Source organism: Brassica napus, chromosome C5 (genome assembly GCF_020379485.1).
Source record: "Brassica napus cultivar Da-Ae chromosome C5, Da-Ae, whole genome shotgun sequence".
NCBI classification, from domain to species: Eukaryota; Viridiplantae; Streptophyta; class Magnoliopsida; order Brassicales; family Brassicaceae; genus Brassica; species Brassica napus.
Genome location: NC_063448.1, coordinates 50959002 through 50974501, shown reverse-complemented (window position 1 = coordinate 50974501; position 15500 = coordinate 50959002). Strand labels below are relative to the sequence as shown.

The 15500-nt window shown below is 42.8% G+C and overlaps 3 protein-coding genes and 1 non-coding gene across 7 annotated transcripts; 1 reads left to right on the top strand and 3 right to left on the bottom strand.

Annotated features, from left to right (window-relative positions):
* Positions 1-230: 230 nt before the first annotated feature.
* Positions 231-3595, top strand: LOC106433434 (factor of DNA methylation 3). The gene is made up of 9 exons (XM_013874266.3): positions 231-383; positions 720-1122; positions 1207-1752; positions 1820-2001; positions 2096-2185; positions 2277-2564; positions 2660-2869; positions 2974-3231; positions 3313-3595. The coding sequence occupies exons 2-8, from the start codon at positions 756-758 to the stop codon at positions 3202-3204; spliced, it is 1914 nt and encodes a 637-aa protein (XP_013729720.1). The 5' UTR covers positions 231-383; positions 720-755; the 3' UTR covers positions 3205-3231; positions 3313-3595.
* On the bottom strand, positions 3584-7118 carry LOC106433435 (telomere repeat-binding protein 3). Of its 4 annotated transcripts, XM_048759222.1 has the most exons (10): positions 6879-7118; positions 6192-6291; positions 5624-6104; positions 5399-5590; positions 5152-5325; positions 4997-5076; positions 4650-4891; positions 4258-4548; positions 4122-4185; positions 3584-4045 (listed from the first exon to the last, which is right to left on the bottom strand). In XM_048759222.1, the coding sequence occupies exons 2-10, from the start codon at positions 6270-6272 to the stop codon at positions 3842-3844; spliced, it is 1809 nt and encodes a 602-aa protein (XP_048615179.1). In that variant the 5' UTR covers positions 6273-6291; positions 6879-7118; the 3' UTR covers positions 3584-3841. The 4 variants fall into 4 exon arrangements, with proteins under 4 accessions (XP_048615179.1, XP_013729721.1, XP_048615178.1 ...); XM_013874267.3 differs by having other exon boundaries at positions 5399-6104; XM_048759221.1 differs by having other exon boundaries at positions 5399-6104; positions 6874-7112.
* Positions 7119-14173: 7055 nt separating this feature from the next.
* Positions 14174-15401, bottom strand: LOC106433405 (dolichyl-diphosphooligosaccharide--protein glycosyltransferase subunit 4A-like). Its single transcript, XM_022703700.2, has one exon. The coding sequence runs from the start codon at positions 14913-14915 to the stop codon at positions 14802-14804; it is 114 nt and encodes a 37-aa protein (XP_022559421.1). The 5' UTR covers positions 14916-15401; the 3' UTR covers positions 14174-14801.
* TRNAR-CCG lies at positions 15256-15328 on the bottom strand. The gene has a single exon. It is a non-coding gene; the product is annotated as a tRNA-Arg (tRNA).
* Positions 15402-15500: the final 99 nt, after the last annotated feature.

The following is a 15500-nucleotide window of genomic DNA, read 5'->3' as shown; positions in this document are numbered from 1 at the left end:
CGGGCCGCCACGTATCGTGGGGCCCGCGCTACAGTGATGATCCGGGTTCAGTGCAGTGAACTCAAAGAGGCAGATTCATTGCTTTTGTTTATTTTAATTTTTCTTTTTTTCGAAAACTGTATTAACTCCAATGATTATGTTCTTAGCAACCTTAAAAAAAAGACTGTTTTAAAAAGATTCACTTTCCCGTCACTGTAAAAATATAACACGACGCGCGACTACAGCGCGTGAAACAAAAACAGAGTTTTACTGCTTCTACCTCGAAATGAAACAAGAACTCAGAAAAACCAAAAAAAGGTTGAAATGAATCAGAACAAAGTTCTTATGATCTCCAGAATCTGCTGAAGTCTCTCTATCTCGAGAGAGCTATTTCTCTTCCTCAGGTACCGATCTTACGTCTTCATTGATTGATTTGACATTCGTCGTTTCTTTCCCCCAGTTCTCTTCTGCGTTAATTGATTGATTGATTGATGCCGACGTTTTCCCTTTCAGTTTTAGGGTTTCACAATTCGATGAACTCTAGATCCCAATGTTTCATCATTTCTCCAGAAAACCAAAACATGCATGCTGTTTTTCATAGAACTTAAGAGAGACAAATGAAACAATTAACTGTAGGATTGTGTTCTGTTGTAAAGCTGTAACATTTTATCATGAAAAAGGTTTAAACTTGATCCAACTATGTAACCTTTTTCTTTAACAATGTGCTCCCTTTTATGCAGTTCCTTTTGATGCATAATCAATAATGCAACAACAAGATGGTGATGAAGAACAACAAGATGACAGATTATGAAAACAATCTGTACAAAAAGCTCAAGAGCGGAAAGCTCGAGGTCAGAGTCTCCTACCGCACTTTCCTCTGTCCTTACTGCCCCAAGCAGAAGGTTGGTCTCTACATCGACATCCTTCAGCACGCTTCCGGAGTTGGTAACAGCAGCTCTAAGAAACGAAGTCTCACGGAGAAGGCTTGCCACCGCGCTCTCGCCAAGTACCTTCGTAAAGATCTTGCGGATTACGCTACGGCTACGGTCTCTAGGCGCTCAAAGGCCTTGGCATCGTTAACTGGCGATATTCCTCTAGCTTATGATGATGATCAGTTCGAGAAACTTGTGTGGCCTTGGAAAGGTAATCAATAAGGCCCTCATCTCTCTATTGTCATTCATGTTAGCATATTACTAATAGAAGTTGTATCTGTGTGTTGGGGTTAAGGTATTTTGGTTAATATACCAACAAAGATGGGACATGATGGTCTGTGTTGTACTGGGGAGAGTGGACCACAGCTTAAGGATGAACTGATCCGGAGAGGATTCAACCCTATTAGAGTTCGTACCGTGTGGGATTGTTTCGGTCATTCAGGAACCGGGATAGTTGAGTTTAACAGAGACTGGAATGGGCTCAACGATGCGTTGCTGTTCAAGAAGGCTTATCAAGAAGATGGTCATGGTAAAAAAGATTGGCTGAGTGGTGGTGGTGCTGCTGACTCTAGCCTTTACGCATGGCTTGCCAATGCTGATGATTATTATAGAGCTAACTATATAGGAGAGTACTTGCGGAAGATGGGTGACCTCAAAAGTATTTCTAGGTTCGCAGAGGAAGAGGCTAGGAAAGACAATAAGCTTGTGCAGCGTCTGAATGTAATCTCTGAGAACATACAGAGTCAGTTGAGGATGCTAGAGGAAAAATTCTCAAAGACTTCTATTACACTCAAGTGTGAGACTGAAGAAAAAGATAAGATTCTCCATGGTTACAATCAAGGTGAGCTTCAAGATCCACATCCCTATGTGTATTGCTTTTGTTTATGTTTTGTGTTTTGCATCTGAAGATCTCACGGGAAGACAACAAAGATCGACTGATCATTTCAATAGAATCTTTGCTGATCATGAAAAGCAAAAGGCGCAGCTGGAGTCTCAGATGAAGGAACTTCAAATTAGAGAATCTGTTTTGGCGAAACGTGACGCAGAGAATGAAACACAGAGGAAAATCATTGCAAAAGAGCTTGAACAGGTATATATATGCTAACGTCCTCATTTCCTTAAACCAAGATCCGGTTTTGCTTCTTTCCTTCTGAAATTTTTTTTTCCATTGCCATTATTTTCAGAGCGCCGCTAAATATAGTTACGTTCAACTAGTAGCCTTGGAACAACAAAAGGCCAGAGAGAAAGTTAAAAAAATGGCTGTTGATCACAAGGTCTGATCAAAAACACTTCCTTCTTCAAAAAAAAACTTTGCTCTTCTTAAGCTTTATGTGACAGGGTCCTGCCGTTGTTTTTAAACCATAGATGCAAAAGGAAAAGCTTCGTGAGAGAATCACTGCACTGGAAAGAGAGCTTGATCAGAAACAAGATCTTGAACTTGAGGTTGAACATCTGAAAAGACAGTTGGGCGTGATGAGGCACATGGAGTTGGACGGTGGTACTGAGATTGTGAACAAGGTGGAGACCTACCTCAGAGACCTTAGTGAGAAGGAAGGAGAGCTTGCACATGTAAACAAGTTTAATCAAGATCTTGTTGTACGGGAGCGGACGACCAATGATGAGCTTCAAGAAGCTAGAAGAGCACTGATCAGCGTATGTAGATTCTATTTCATACGAACAACGGTCTCATACATCTATTTCACTACTTGATTTTTTCCTCTAAATGGTTTTTCTTAATTTGATTGTAGAATTTGAGAGACATGAGATCGCATATTGGTGTAAGGAGAATGGGGGAGCTTGACACCAAACCTTTCATGGAAGCAATGAGAAGAAAGTATTGTCAAGAAGATCTAGAGGATTGGGCAGTTGAAATCATCCAGCTATGGGAAGAATATCTTAAGGATCCAGATTGGCATCCTTTCAAACGGATAAAGCTTGATGCTGCAGAAACTATAGTGGTACCTAAATAATATGCTTCTTAAGTGTTATTCATTTGCATGTGTATCCGCATATGGATGTTGGACTTGGCTAATGAATTGGTGCTTGGTAAAATCTTTGTCAGGAAGTGATAGATGAGGATGACGAGAAGTTGAGAACACTGAAGATTGAACTGGGGGATGATGCGTACCAAGCAGTGGCAAATGCATTGCAGGAGATAAACGAGTATAACCCGAGTGGAAGGTACGTCTCCTCGGAGCTGTGGAACTTTAGAGAAGAGAGGAAGGCTACGCTGGAGGAGGGTGTTACTTGTTTGCTGGAGCAATGGAATCAGGCAAAGCGTCATAAGCCTTAACACGTTATATTCGCATTTACCCACCAGGTACACATAACTGCCAGCTCCATATAACTTGTGCTTCTTTCGAAATTTGCTAATCTTAGGTCGTTTCTTTTGATGTTGCAGCAAACGGAGATTGGAAAAAAAACTTGTGCGCATGGAGGATGTCAAGAACTGCGAGGCGTTCTTGCCAAAGATGCCATGTTCAATAAGTGTCTGTCTTTGATGCACTCAGGGTCTTAGAATAGGGATTAGTTGTTAGAATATAAGGAACTTGGTTGGCGAATCGTTAAAATATTGTAGAAAAATAAGTAACAGATTGTTAGAAGCTTCTAAGCCTTACAGAAGGTCAATTCATTTGTGAAGAACAGCAAAATGTTTTCTTTGTAAGTATCACTAATAACCAACACTCCACTGTGTTATCTCACTTTATAAAAGAATCTCTAGAATTACATTCTGGACTGACCATCTTACACAGCATAATCAGTTTGAGATAAAAACAAGTACAGAAAAGCTAAACGTTGTTGAGTCATTTACAAAATGCCAAAGCAGAAAAAAAAAATGTAGGAGAAAGACGAGTCTATGCAGAAACTGAGTTTACAATTATTCTTGTTTTCATATGTACACCCACCACCCACCAATGCTTGCCTCCTTTTTACACTGAAACACCTGAATCAAGAGCTCTACCTCTGTTCATGTCTGGATCCTTAGGTGCTCCTCTCGCCTGATGTTTCCCTTGGTGCTGCGACCAATACCCGTATGCCTTCAACACTCTGTCTAGCAGTTCTTGTGGCACCGGCTCTCCTCTTCTTTGCTGCGGTGATATACTTGCTGTGTGGACCAGCGTCTTCCATTTGTCCTGTATAGAAAATCACATGTTCTTGCAACATTCAGTCACTGCGAGACTTGATATGTTTGTGATTAATGTTTTTTACCTTCAAGTCCACGTAGGTTCGGTGATCAGCATTCTCGAAAGCACGCAATTTCACATCACGCCATCTGTGTGTGATGAGATATATATCAACCATTATTAGCTTTTGAGTTTTGAACCACATGAAGCTAACTATATACCTTCCAGTCCCGAGTTCCTCAACTGCTTGTACGAGAGCTTCTACCTCTGTCACAGAGAAAGGTCTCCTGGCTCTGCGCTGGGCAAGCTCAGTACGCTTAGGTTTCTGGTTCAGTGGCACAATGGCAAGCGCCTTAACTTCCTCCAAGGCTGGGAGTGGAACAAGCGCTCTTGAGTCTGATGAAGGTTCATCAACAGATATCTCACTCTGATATGGGACTAACTCGAGTTTATTGTCCACAATACTCCCTGAATTAATCACATCATCTGCATTGGGAGAAGCCGCAGCAGACCTGGGAAGATCATCAAGAAGCGCTTTTGCTTAGGAATCTTCTGCGGGATTAAAGCAAATCCCGCAGCAGAACAATGACAAGTTAGTGAGTTTCTTTAGTACCGTTCACACAAGCTTGTCGGCTCTGTTGTTGGCACCACAGGATCTTTGGAACATAAAGGTATGGGACCATTGCTGGTACCACCAGGCTCCAAGGTGAACCCAAGGTTGCTTAGATTCTCTTCAGATGAGATCCCAGTCTGTGACAGAGTTCTCTTGTCATCTCTGACCTTCTTCCCATGTACCAATACCCCAACACGTATTCCACCGCTGAGTAAAACACTGACAGCCTCCATCACGGTCCTCTGTAACCAAAAGAGTCAAAAGATCACGATTAATACCTTAATGTCCACACACAAGAGAGCCAAGCATGTGCCAGAGAATGAAAGAAGATGAACATTGCAATGTACCTTGAGTGATCCTACTGTTGCAGTTTCTGGAACTTCAATAAAAAGCTCTGGAATCCTAAAGGACTTGATGCTTAGCTTTACTGCACCAGAGATTCAAAAAATGATTGAGAACCACAACAGCTAAGATAAGATAACTGAAGAATTGCAATAACTACCTGATTTTCGTTTCTCAGGTAACTTGGAAACACTTCCATTACTGAGTCCACCATCAGAAGTTACAACCGAGCTTCTGTCCGGTGATCTTCTCCTCTTATAGATGGTCTCATGTTTCCATGTGTTGTATCCATAACATGACTTTCTTTTGCGGTAAAGAGCCTTTATGCCAACATCTAGACACTCGTGAACCAAAAGTAAGAATAGGGCATAATAGCAAAAAATGAAGAAATGTATTTAGATACTTACCAGCTCTGTAGTGTCCAAAATCCTTGGAGACTTGTTTCGAGTATTTGGACTTTCTTATTCTTCTAATAGCTGGAGACTTATAAGACGTAAACTTATTGCTACATTTACGAGAACTATATAACTTTTCATCATCATCTCTAACTAGGTTAGTATGATTCCCATGTCTAGCAAGGGAACCATTAGGGATCATATTCACGCAAGATGGCGATTTCAGATCATCACCATCCACGCAGACTGGTTTAGGAAACTGCACATCTAATGCAGTTTTATCCTCTAAGTTGCAAGTGTTAGCGGTTAAGCCACCGGTTGCTTCTCTTTGTTCAAACCCAGGATTCACATTAACATCACCCGTCTCCCCATGAATCTTCTTGTGATCAGACATCGGAGGAGTTCGCTCCAAAATGCCGTCGTTATCAGGAAATAAGAAGCTGTTTACCACACACTTGTCGCTAGTGTTTTCATACGTAGGCATTGAAACAGAGTTTCCTTGGTCAGACGACTCAGATTTAAGAGGCTTGTCATGATCTTCTCGTTCAGTTTTGACTTCTTTGCCGAAATTCTCGTGAGCATTCCCTTCGAATGCATTGGAAGAGGCTGAGGAGCTCTGGCCTTCCTCTAGTATCTTTCCAGCTAGAGAAGCGAGCAAGTCCATTGCACACATCTGAGCGTCATCATTATCATCGGTTCTCTTGTTTTGAACCTTCCTCTGAAAAAATCAACCGAGAGTCATTCATGACACAGAGAGGTAACAAAGATGCAGAAGAGAATCAATGACGTGATCGTTTTTTTTTACCCTGCAAGAACGAGGAGCCCTGGGGATATTGGGGTAATCAAAGGCAACAGATACGCAGTCTAACTTCCTCTTGAACACCATCTCTCACATAAGCATAACACTGGCAAGACACACAAAAATTGACAATAAATACAAAGAATGAGCACAAACATTAAACCTTCAGAAGACCATCTCTCTAGCTGAAATGAATTAAGCATAATCAGAGACCAAAGTAACTTCAGACACACAAGAAGCCAAAAAAAAAAACTCTAATATAAACCTGAAAAAAAAGAAATTTAATTATATCAAAACTGGACACGAAAGCAGGCAGATCAGACACACAGATTCAAGAATCAGCCATAAGATTCAATCAGTAACCCAATTTACAGATCAGATCAACAACAACACAACCAAATCCGAGAGCCCTTGATCTAAGAACACGAGAGATGGATGGATCATGGGAATGCAAAAGAATACAATTGAGCAAGGGAAAAGATTAAAGACTCAAATGAGAGAATTAGCTTACACCTCCAATAAACAAAATCACATTCAAGCTGAAAAAAAAAAAAAAACAAAGAGTAACCTGATCAGATCTCGATCAAATCGCCAAAATTTTGTCGACCCGTTAAAAAAAATCGGAACTTGCAATAAAAAATCACCAAAATCCACCTCAAAAACCTCAGAGTTAACAGATCGAATTAACCTCACCAGCTCCTTGATCACGATCAGGGACCGCTTCAATTACAGATTTGATGTTTTTGTATATGTATGTAAATAATGTACTACAAAAGAAGAAAAAAGAAGGGATCTGATCTATACAGAGAGTTGGAGATTCTGAGATTTAAGAAAAAGGAAGGATTTTTCGAGTTTCGAATTATGAATCGGTCTGTTTGTCCCTATAGAGCAAAGAAGGAAGAAGACGAAAACAGAACCAACAAAAAAAAAAAAAAAACTTTTTATATTCTCTTGAATAAATAAATAATAAAGAATTTTTATTTATTGACCACACAAATGACAATAGATCAGGCAGTTGGTGTAAACCGGTTAACCGGCTATTCCAATTTGTAGTAAAACTCTCTAAACCCCGCTACCTTCCGGTTAACCGGCTCATGAGGGTGACCCCTCACTCTCGGACCATTTCTTAAAGAAGATAGGTTTTGTCAGAGGAATCTTGATTTTAGAATCGGATAAAAAAACAATAAAATAGTGTTTTGTGATTGGTGTGGGGTCTGTCTTTTTAATACAACAAAAGTAGTCTCTCTCTCACTCCACCATGTGGTTGAGAAAGTCCATTAGCTTTGGTAATAATGTCGTCACGAGGTTCAGTAATCTGAGTGATAAAACATGAACGAACTCCTCGGTGATTTGTTTATATGTTTAGATGTGTAGATGCATGTGCTAATGTGGCTGAAATTAACGTGCTCTGTGCTTTTTAAGGTTGCATAATTGAGTATTTGCGTGTGAATGAATGATCATGTTCTTGTGTTGGATGCCCTGCTATTTTCTGTAGACTAATTAATATATTTTGGCTGATGTGAGAGCCAAAATGTGTTGATTTCTAATGTATATATGGTGTTGCCGACAAAAAAAAATGGTTAAAGTGTTCTCTTGCATAGTTATGGCCAGGTGTTGAATCGAATGTACTTTGTTTATACCTTCATGACCTACTAGATGTGTCTACTACGCCACGTGGATGGGGTGGTCGACCCTTTTGTAACCTTGGTGATTATGGGCCGCAAGACAATAGGCTAATGGGCCAGATCGGACCATTCGTTAATCAACTGCTAACAACATTTTAATCTCTAACAGACTGTTTTTATTTTCTTCTCAGTTTGTTTGAAACAGTATATACTAAAACACCTAAAGAAAAAACAACCAAAAAGGCGGCTAGGGTTTTGGCGACGACAAGGCGATTTCGAGATCTGAACCCCGTCTCAGGCGGAGGACCTAGTTTCTTACCGGCGGTCTAGGAGAGAGGGAGACTACACCACACTCCTCTCGTTCCTAAATTTTCCTGCCCCTTGCAGTGTTTTATCTTCTGTTTTCGTAGCGTAATACCTTGGTTCCCGGTTTCGTGAGCATCAAGTAAACGACATTACGTTAATAGTTCTATTCCCCTCTAATAGGGCGCTGTCTCATCCTTACCGGTCCCCGCTGTTACGATGTATCGGGAAAGGAAGGATCGAACCAGAGTCGGGAGTACTCGACATGACCGCAGACGTAGCCAAGACAAGGAAGAGATCATAAAAGTTCCAGAATTCGATTACACTGATCTTGTCGAGAAGTATAAACTATCCCTTGTTGGAAGGATGTTCCATCGGGATGGTAGAAGTGTTGATGCTTTAATCAAACATATGCCGAAACGAAGTATCTGGGACGTGGAAGGCAGGGTACGAGGAACAAACCTTGGGAATAACAAATTCCAATTTGATTTCGATAAGGAGGAGGATCTCCAAAAAGTACTTCTCCGTAGACCATGTCATTTTAATAAGTGGACCTTCTCCTTAGAAAGGTGGATACCAACGATAAAGGAGGACTATCCAAACTCCTTACTCTTGTGGGTGAATATCACCGGAGTACCGACACATTACAAAAAAGATGAATCATATAGGAGCATTGGCCGGGCTTTGGGAGAGGTGGATACGGTAGATGTCGAAAATGGAAGGGTTCGAGTTGTTGTTAATGCTGATGAACCTTTGCAATTTGAGAGGAAGGCTGGATATGCGAATGGTGATATCATCAAAGTATCTTTGTCTTATGAAGAGCTACACCGATATTGCTTTACCTGCAAAAGAATATCGCATGAAGAAGGTACATGCCCTGAGCTGTCCCCAGAACAAAGAGAAGCTAACCGTTTAGTTCGTTTGGAAAGTAAGGAGAAAGAGGAGCTGGCGGCCAGAGAAGCTTTCTCTGCACCATTTAGAGGCCGCGATCTGCACAGGGGTTTCGAGAACCACGCGTGGAACACCGACAACCATCCTAGATTTTCCCGTGAGATGGAATCAGATAAGAGACGTCAGGAACACCCACAAAGAAGAGAGGAGCGAGCCAGACCAGGACAAGCACAGAGGACAGAGCATGGGGATTTAAGATCAAAGATTCTAAGCAAAAGAGAAGACATTGCAAAGAATGTTTGGAATAGAATTGATCATAGCTATGGAGGAAGAAATCCCCGTGATCGGGAGAGATATCATCCTTACAACAGGGATAAATATGAGGAGTCGAAGCACAGCAGCAGAGATTCTGGAAATCGTTCTGTGAGGGGCCACCACGGTGACTCGGTCTCATCCTCGAGCTGGAGAATTAAAGGTTCCAGTCCTGACACCAGGGGTCGCAACCTGGACCAAACGAATAAAGACCAGCATTATGAGCACAGAAGAATGGATCTCTCATCAAAATCAACTAGGAACTCACCAGATTCCCAGAGGACTATCTCTGAAAGTCATAGATATGACAGAGGGGATGGCGCAGGAAGACGATACCACTCGCCTAGACAGCAGCCGCGAATGGAATGGCGACCGACTCGAGAGCCAGGGAAAAGGAGAGATGAACAAATGGCTCTCTCCCCTAACCAAAGGAATGTGAGAGAGATAGCAAGGGAAACCGAAGATGAAAGAAGACGCATGCTTAAGGGGAAGGCTATTGAAGCGAACGCAGGAGATAAAGAAACAAATCTGGATACAGTCCGTGCGGCAAGTGGAATCTTGAAGATTTTTGATACAGTTCAAACTGAGTTCCCTGGTAATCAGGTGATTACGGAGAAAGAAAAGGAATTTGTGACCTCTCCAGAAAGAGTGATATCATTGCGAAGTCCTATTGAGACGGGTGCTCCATCCCTTAACAGGCCAAATCTAGAAGAACTGGACAAGCCAACAGATAATGAGCAGGAGATGACGGAGGAGGAGTTGAAAGAATTTGAGGAACAATATGCCAGCGTACAACTTGAAATGGATGAGGAAATGTTAGACAATGATGACCTGCTTGATGAAACTAGGGTGGAAGAGACGATGGTGGAAGAGACGATGGCTCCAGAATATCAAACCGCAGGTACTAAAAACTTGGAGAAACAACACGAAGATGGAAGAGTCTTAGGAGGAGAGGGAAAAGAGAAAAGAGAACAAAGTAGGAACAACCTACCTCCAAGAAGGATGTCGGAACAGGGCAGGAGGATGCAAAAGAACCCTCTCCCCCCGGCAAACTTAAATAAGCGCAGGGGTACGCGAAGCCCAGACACAAAAGGTTTAGCTGCATCCAGGAAGCTTGCGAATAGAGGTCGAGCATCACCAAAAGGCAAGCTGGCCAAACAGGGGCGTCTCTTCATGACGAAAGACCCAGGCTCAAAGGTGGTCCCTCGTGTTGAGGTGTATCCTTCGGTTACCAAAGGCCGAAAATCTACTGCTGCATCAGGTTCGGTGGGGTCCCAGAAACCACCCAGTACTCAGATATGAGTGCAATCGCCTGGAACTGTCAGGGGGCCGGAGCCTACCTGACCAAGCAACACCTCCGGGAGTTGCATCGCTGTTTTAAACCTAGCTTTCTTTTTCTTTCAGAAACAAAAAACAATTTTTCTTTTATGCAAGACTTTAAGTTTGAATTTGGTTATGATAAATTGTTCACCGTGGACCCTGTTGGTAGGGGCGGTGGATTGGCTTTGTTTTACATGGAGGACTCTGCGGTGGATATTATTTTCTATAATGATCGTATGATTGATATAAAAGCGCAGATAGACGGACAGGAAGTGTTTATCACGTTCTTGTATGGAGATCCGGTGGTGGAATACCGTGAGTATGTATGGGAAAGGTTGCTGCGGATGAGTGCAAACAGGACAGGAGCATGGCTCTTGATGGGGGATTTCAATGAGATCACAAGCAATTTGGAGAAAAGAGGGGGGCGAAAACGACCAGAAAGCTCTTTCCTGCCGTTTAAAAACATGCTTGCAGGGTGCGGGATGATTGAGTTTCCATCTAAAGGGAACATTTTTTCATGGGCAGGAAGAACCAGAGCAGGACGGGTGCAATGTAGGCTGGACAGAGCCGTCGGAAATGAAGATTGGCATAATGTATTTTCCCACACTTATGTGGAGTATTTGTTGCGCTGGGGATCTGACCACCGGCCCATCTTAGCGAGGTTTCAAAACAGAGGGGCTCGCGGAAAAAGAAACTTTCGTTTCGACCGTAACTGGTTTGGTAAAGAAGGTTTCATCGACACTGTTAAGGGAGAATGGGAGGCACTAAAGATGGAACCCGACCTGGAGCTTTATGACAAAATCTGTAGGACTCGCAGGTCCATCTCAAGGTGGAAGAAACGGAATCCCACCAACAGCGCAAAGCTTATTGAAAGCTTAAAGCAAAAACTAGATCAAGTGCAAAACGACGAGATGATCTCAAGCGAAGAAGAACTGGAATTGAAGTGGAAACTCTGTGAAGCATATAGGGAAGAGGAGCTTTATTGGAAGCAGAAAAGTCGAGTTATATGGCTGCGAGAAGGAGATAGGAACACAAGATATTTTCATGCGAAGACCAAACAAAGACGAGCACGCAACAGAATTACTCGCCTGAGAAACTCGATGAATCAATGGGTTTACAAAGAGGACGATATAGAGGCAGTCGCTGTTGACTATTTCCAGACGTTGTTCACTACGACAAACCCAGACACCATTGAAGAATCCCTCCGGTTTATTACCGCGACAGTCTCAGAGGACATGAATCAGAATCTACTTCGTATCCCTCAAGATGAGGAGATTAAAAATGCTACTTTTGCGATTAACCCGGAGAAGGCGCCTGGTCCAGACGGCATGACTAGCCTCTTTTACCAACGCTTTTGGAGCTCGGTTGGGAAGGATGTCTGCAATATGGTCAGGGGTTTCTTTGATACGGGGGAGCTTGATGAGAGACTAAACATGACTAATATATGTCTAATACCAAAGACTGAAAGACCGGAGGCGATGACTGAATTTAGGCCGATCAGTCTCTGCAATGTGGGATATAAGATCATCTCAAAAATCTTATCATCTAGGCTGAAAAGTATCCTGCCGAAGATCATTTCAGAGACGCAATCTGCGTTTGTGGCAGAGAGGCTCATCACTGATAATATCCTTGTGGCCCAAGAAATGTTTCACGCGCTTCGTACAAATCCTAGCTGCAAAGGGAAGTTCGTGGCGATCAAAACTGATATGAGTAAAGCTTACGATCGCGTAGAATGGAGGTTTATGGAAGCCCTACTTCTAAAATTTGGCTTCGATCATATATGGGTGGCAAGGATAATGAAATGCATTACCTCCGTCTCGTACCAAGTCTTGATAAACGGAGAGGCCAAAGGGAGGATCGTGCCGTCCCGGGGTCTCCGACAGGGCGATCCGCTGTCTCCGTTCCTATTTATTTTATGCACGGAAGTTCTGATCTCGCATATAAAACAAGCGGAGAGAGATCAAACTATTACGGGTATCAAGATTGCTAGAGGGAGCCCCGCCATCTCTCATTTACTCTTCGCCGATGACAGCCTCTTCTTCTGCAAAGCGGAGCAATCTCAATGCAGGGAACTGGTTCGCATCATTGACGTCTATGGGAAAGCCTCAGGACAACAACTGAACAAGTCTAAATCTTCAGTTCTGTTCGGTTCTAAGGTCATAGCGTCCACAAAAACCGATCTGAAAAGATCACTCAATATTAACAACGAAGGAGGAATGGGAATGTACCTGGGAATGCCGGAAAAGATTTGTGGATCAAAGAAACAAGTTTTTTCTTTCGTTCAAGAGAGGATGAATGGAAAGATCAACTCTTGGTCAGGTAAACTATTATCAAAGGGTGGTAAAGAGGTGCAAATCAAATCAGTGGCCCAGTCAGTACCGACTTATGTGATGTCGTGTTACTTGATACCTTTAGAGATCTGTAACAAACTATCCGCCGCAGTGGCGCGTTTCTGGTGGAGTACAAGCAATAACAATCGGGGGATGCATTGGGTGGCATGGGACAAAATCTGTGTACCAGTAGAGGAAGGAGGCTTGGGCTTCCGAGATTTCCGAGATTTCAACCTGGCCCTTCTCGCTAAACAAGTATGGCGTCTGCTTACACATCCCGAGTCCCTTCTAGCAAGAGTTCTTAAAGGTAGATACTACAGACACTCGAATCCACTTGTAATAGGTAAAGCAAATTCCCCATCTTTTGGGTGGAACAGCTTGATGGCAGCTAAACCGATTCTCATCGGTGGAATCAAGAGGACGATAGGAACAGGGGCAGACACGAAAGTTTGGGAAGACGCATGGATCCCTACGGAACCTGCTCGCGCGGCGAAACCAAAGACAGTGATCATGGATACTGATCTTAAAGTCCACCACCTTATTGATGTCGACAAGGCTGAATGGAATGTTGGCGTTATAAATGAATTTATTGCTGCCGATGATGTATCTCGTATTCTCACACTTAGGATCAGCAAAACGGGACGCAAGGACGGCTACAGCTGGAAGCATACAAAGTCGGGGGTATACACAGTGAGGTCTGGGTACACCATTGCAGTTGAACAACGGAAAAAGCTGCGTGGGGACATAAGCCTGGGACCGAGTTGCAATGGTTTAAAGAAGAAGGTTTGGAGACTTAAGGCGCCGCGGAAAATCAAGCATTTTCTGTGGCAAGCTCTGTCTGGATATGTCGCCTCAGCGAGCAAGCTAAAAGAAAGACATTGCGGTAACGACTCGGTCTGTCAACGCTGTGGTGCGGAGAATGAAACGATTAACCATATCATCTTTGAATGCCCGCCAGCGATTCAAAGTTGGGCATTATCGACAGTCCCGACGTCTCCGGGGGTCTTCCCGAGTTCCTCAATCTTTGTTAACTTTGATATGCTACTGAATTTGCAAACAGATCCTAGCAGAGCTGAGAGCACGGCCTTCTTTCCATGGTTGATCTGGTACTTATGGAAGGCACGAAACGATAAATGTTTTAATAACAAGGATACATCACCTGTGGATACCCTGCAACTAGCGGTTTCGGAAGCTACAACATGGAAGCTAGCGCAGATCCTGCCGGACATCTTGGAAGCAGCAGACGACGGGAATGAGAGGATAGCGGAAGTGGAGGAACAAGAAAGGGTGGGACGATGGAGATGCCAGCTCGACGCGTCTTGGGTCCTAGAAGATACTGGAGTGGGGCTGAGTTTTATTGTGTTCGATGGCGACATGGAGGTAATGCGAGGGCAAAGGAAACTAATCAACGTCCCATCCCCACTACATGCGGAAGCGGAGAGTTTAGTGTGGGCTATGGAGGAGCTTAGTAGCCGTGGGTTCCAGCAGGTACGCTTGGAATCAGACTGTCAACAGCTGGTACACATCATCAACTTCTCTAAGAAGTGGCCAGCACTTGATCCAGAGCTTGATGCCATTGAGGCACTGAGAACTTCTTTTATTTCCTTTTCGCTGAGTTTTTTACCTCGTTCTTTGAACTTCCGTGCGGATGCTCTTGCAAAAGAGGCCCGATCACGTGATTTACACTACATGTTGGTTGACAGTATGGTCTCTATTCCGCTAGCTCACGAGGCTAGTACGATAGGACCGGTTTAAGTTTGAAATAAAGCTTTTGATGACAAAAAAAAAAAAAAAGTATATACTAAAAAGCCTTACATCATCTAAATTTTCATTACTCAAGTCGCTTCGTACTTGGGATCAGAAGCTACGTAATGATAAGCAATTACCAAGGCGAAGATGGAGACGCCAAGAAAATTGACTATAAACCCCAAGTCTTGATCGTCGATCATCTGCACACCGACACAAACAACATTTGAGCAAAACAATTATTGTTTCATCAATAAACAACAAAACAGAATAAACAATTCTTTTGTAACACTAAACTGAGTCAGTGTTCTTCTTTTATCTAAGGAACACCCAGATCGTTCCATTTACTTAAAACATTTCATCAAACACAAACTTCACATAGAAAGAAAATGTGTTAACTACACTAAATTACATCGCAAATCATAACGGTAAACAACAACATACAGCTGAGCTCCATAAACACAACTAGAGCTAAATTCAAATGATCATTGCTTAGAGAACAAGTTGATTGATAAAAATGGCACAAAAAGCATGGAAAACAAATGATCCCAGTGGGCATCGAACCCACGAACTTTAGATTCGGAGTCTAACGCGATATCCACTCCGCTATGGGATCAAATTGCAGAAAAAGTTGAGACTCAAAACATGTAAAACCCAAAACGTGACACAATCCGAAAGGAGCCCTTGGCAGTTCTCTCTCGTCTACAGAGACGGATTCAAAGGACTTCACCATCACACAGAGAAACACACAAATTCAGACTGAGAAAGACAGAACAGAACAAAGTATT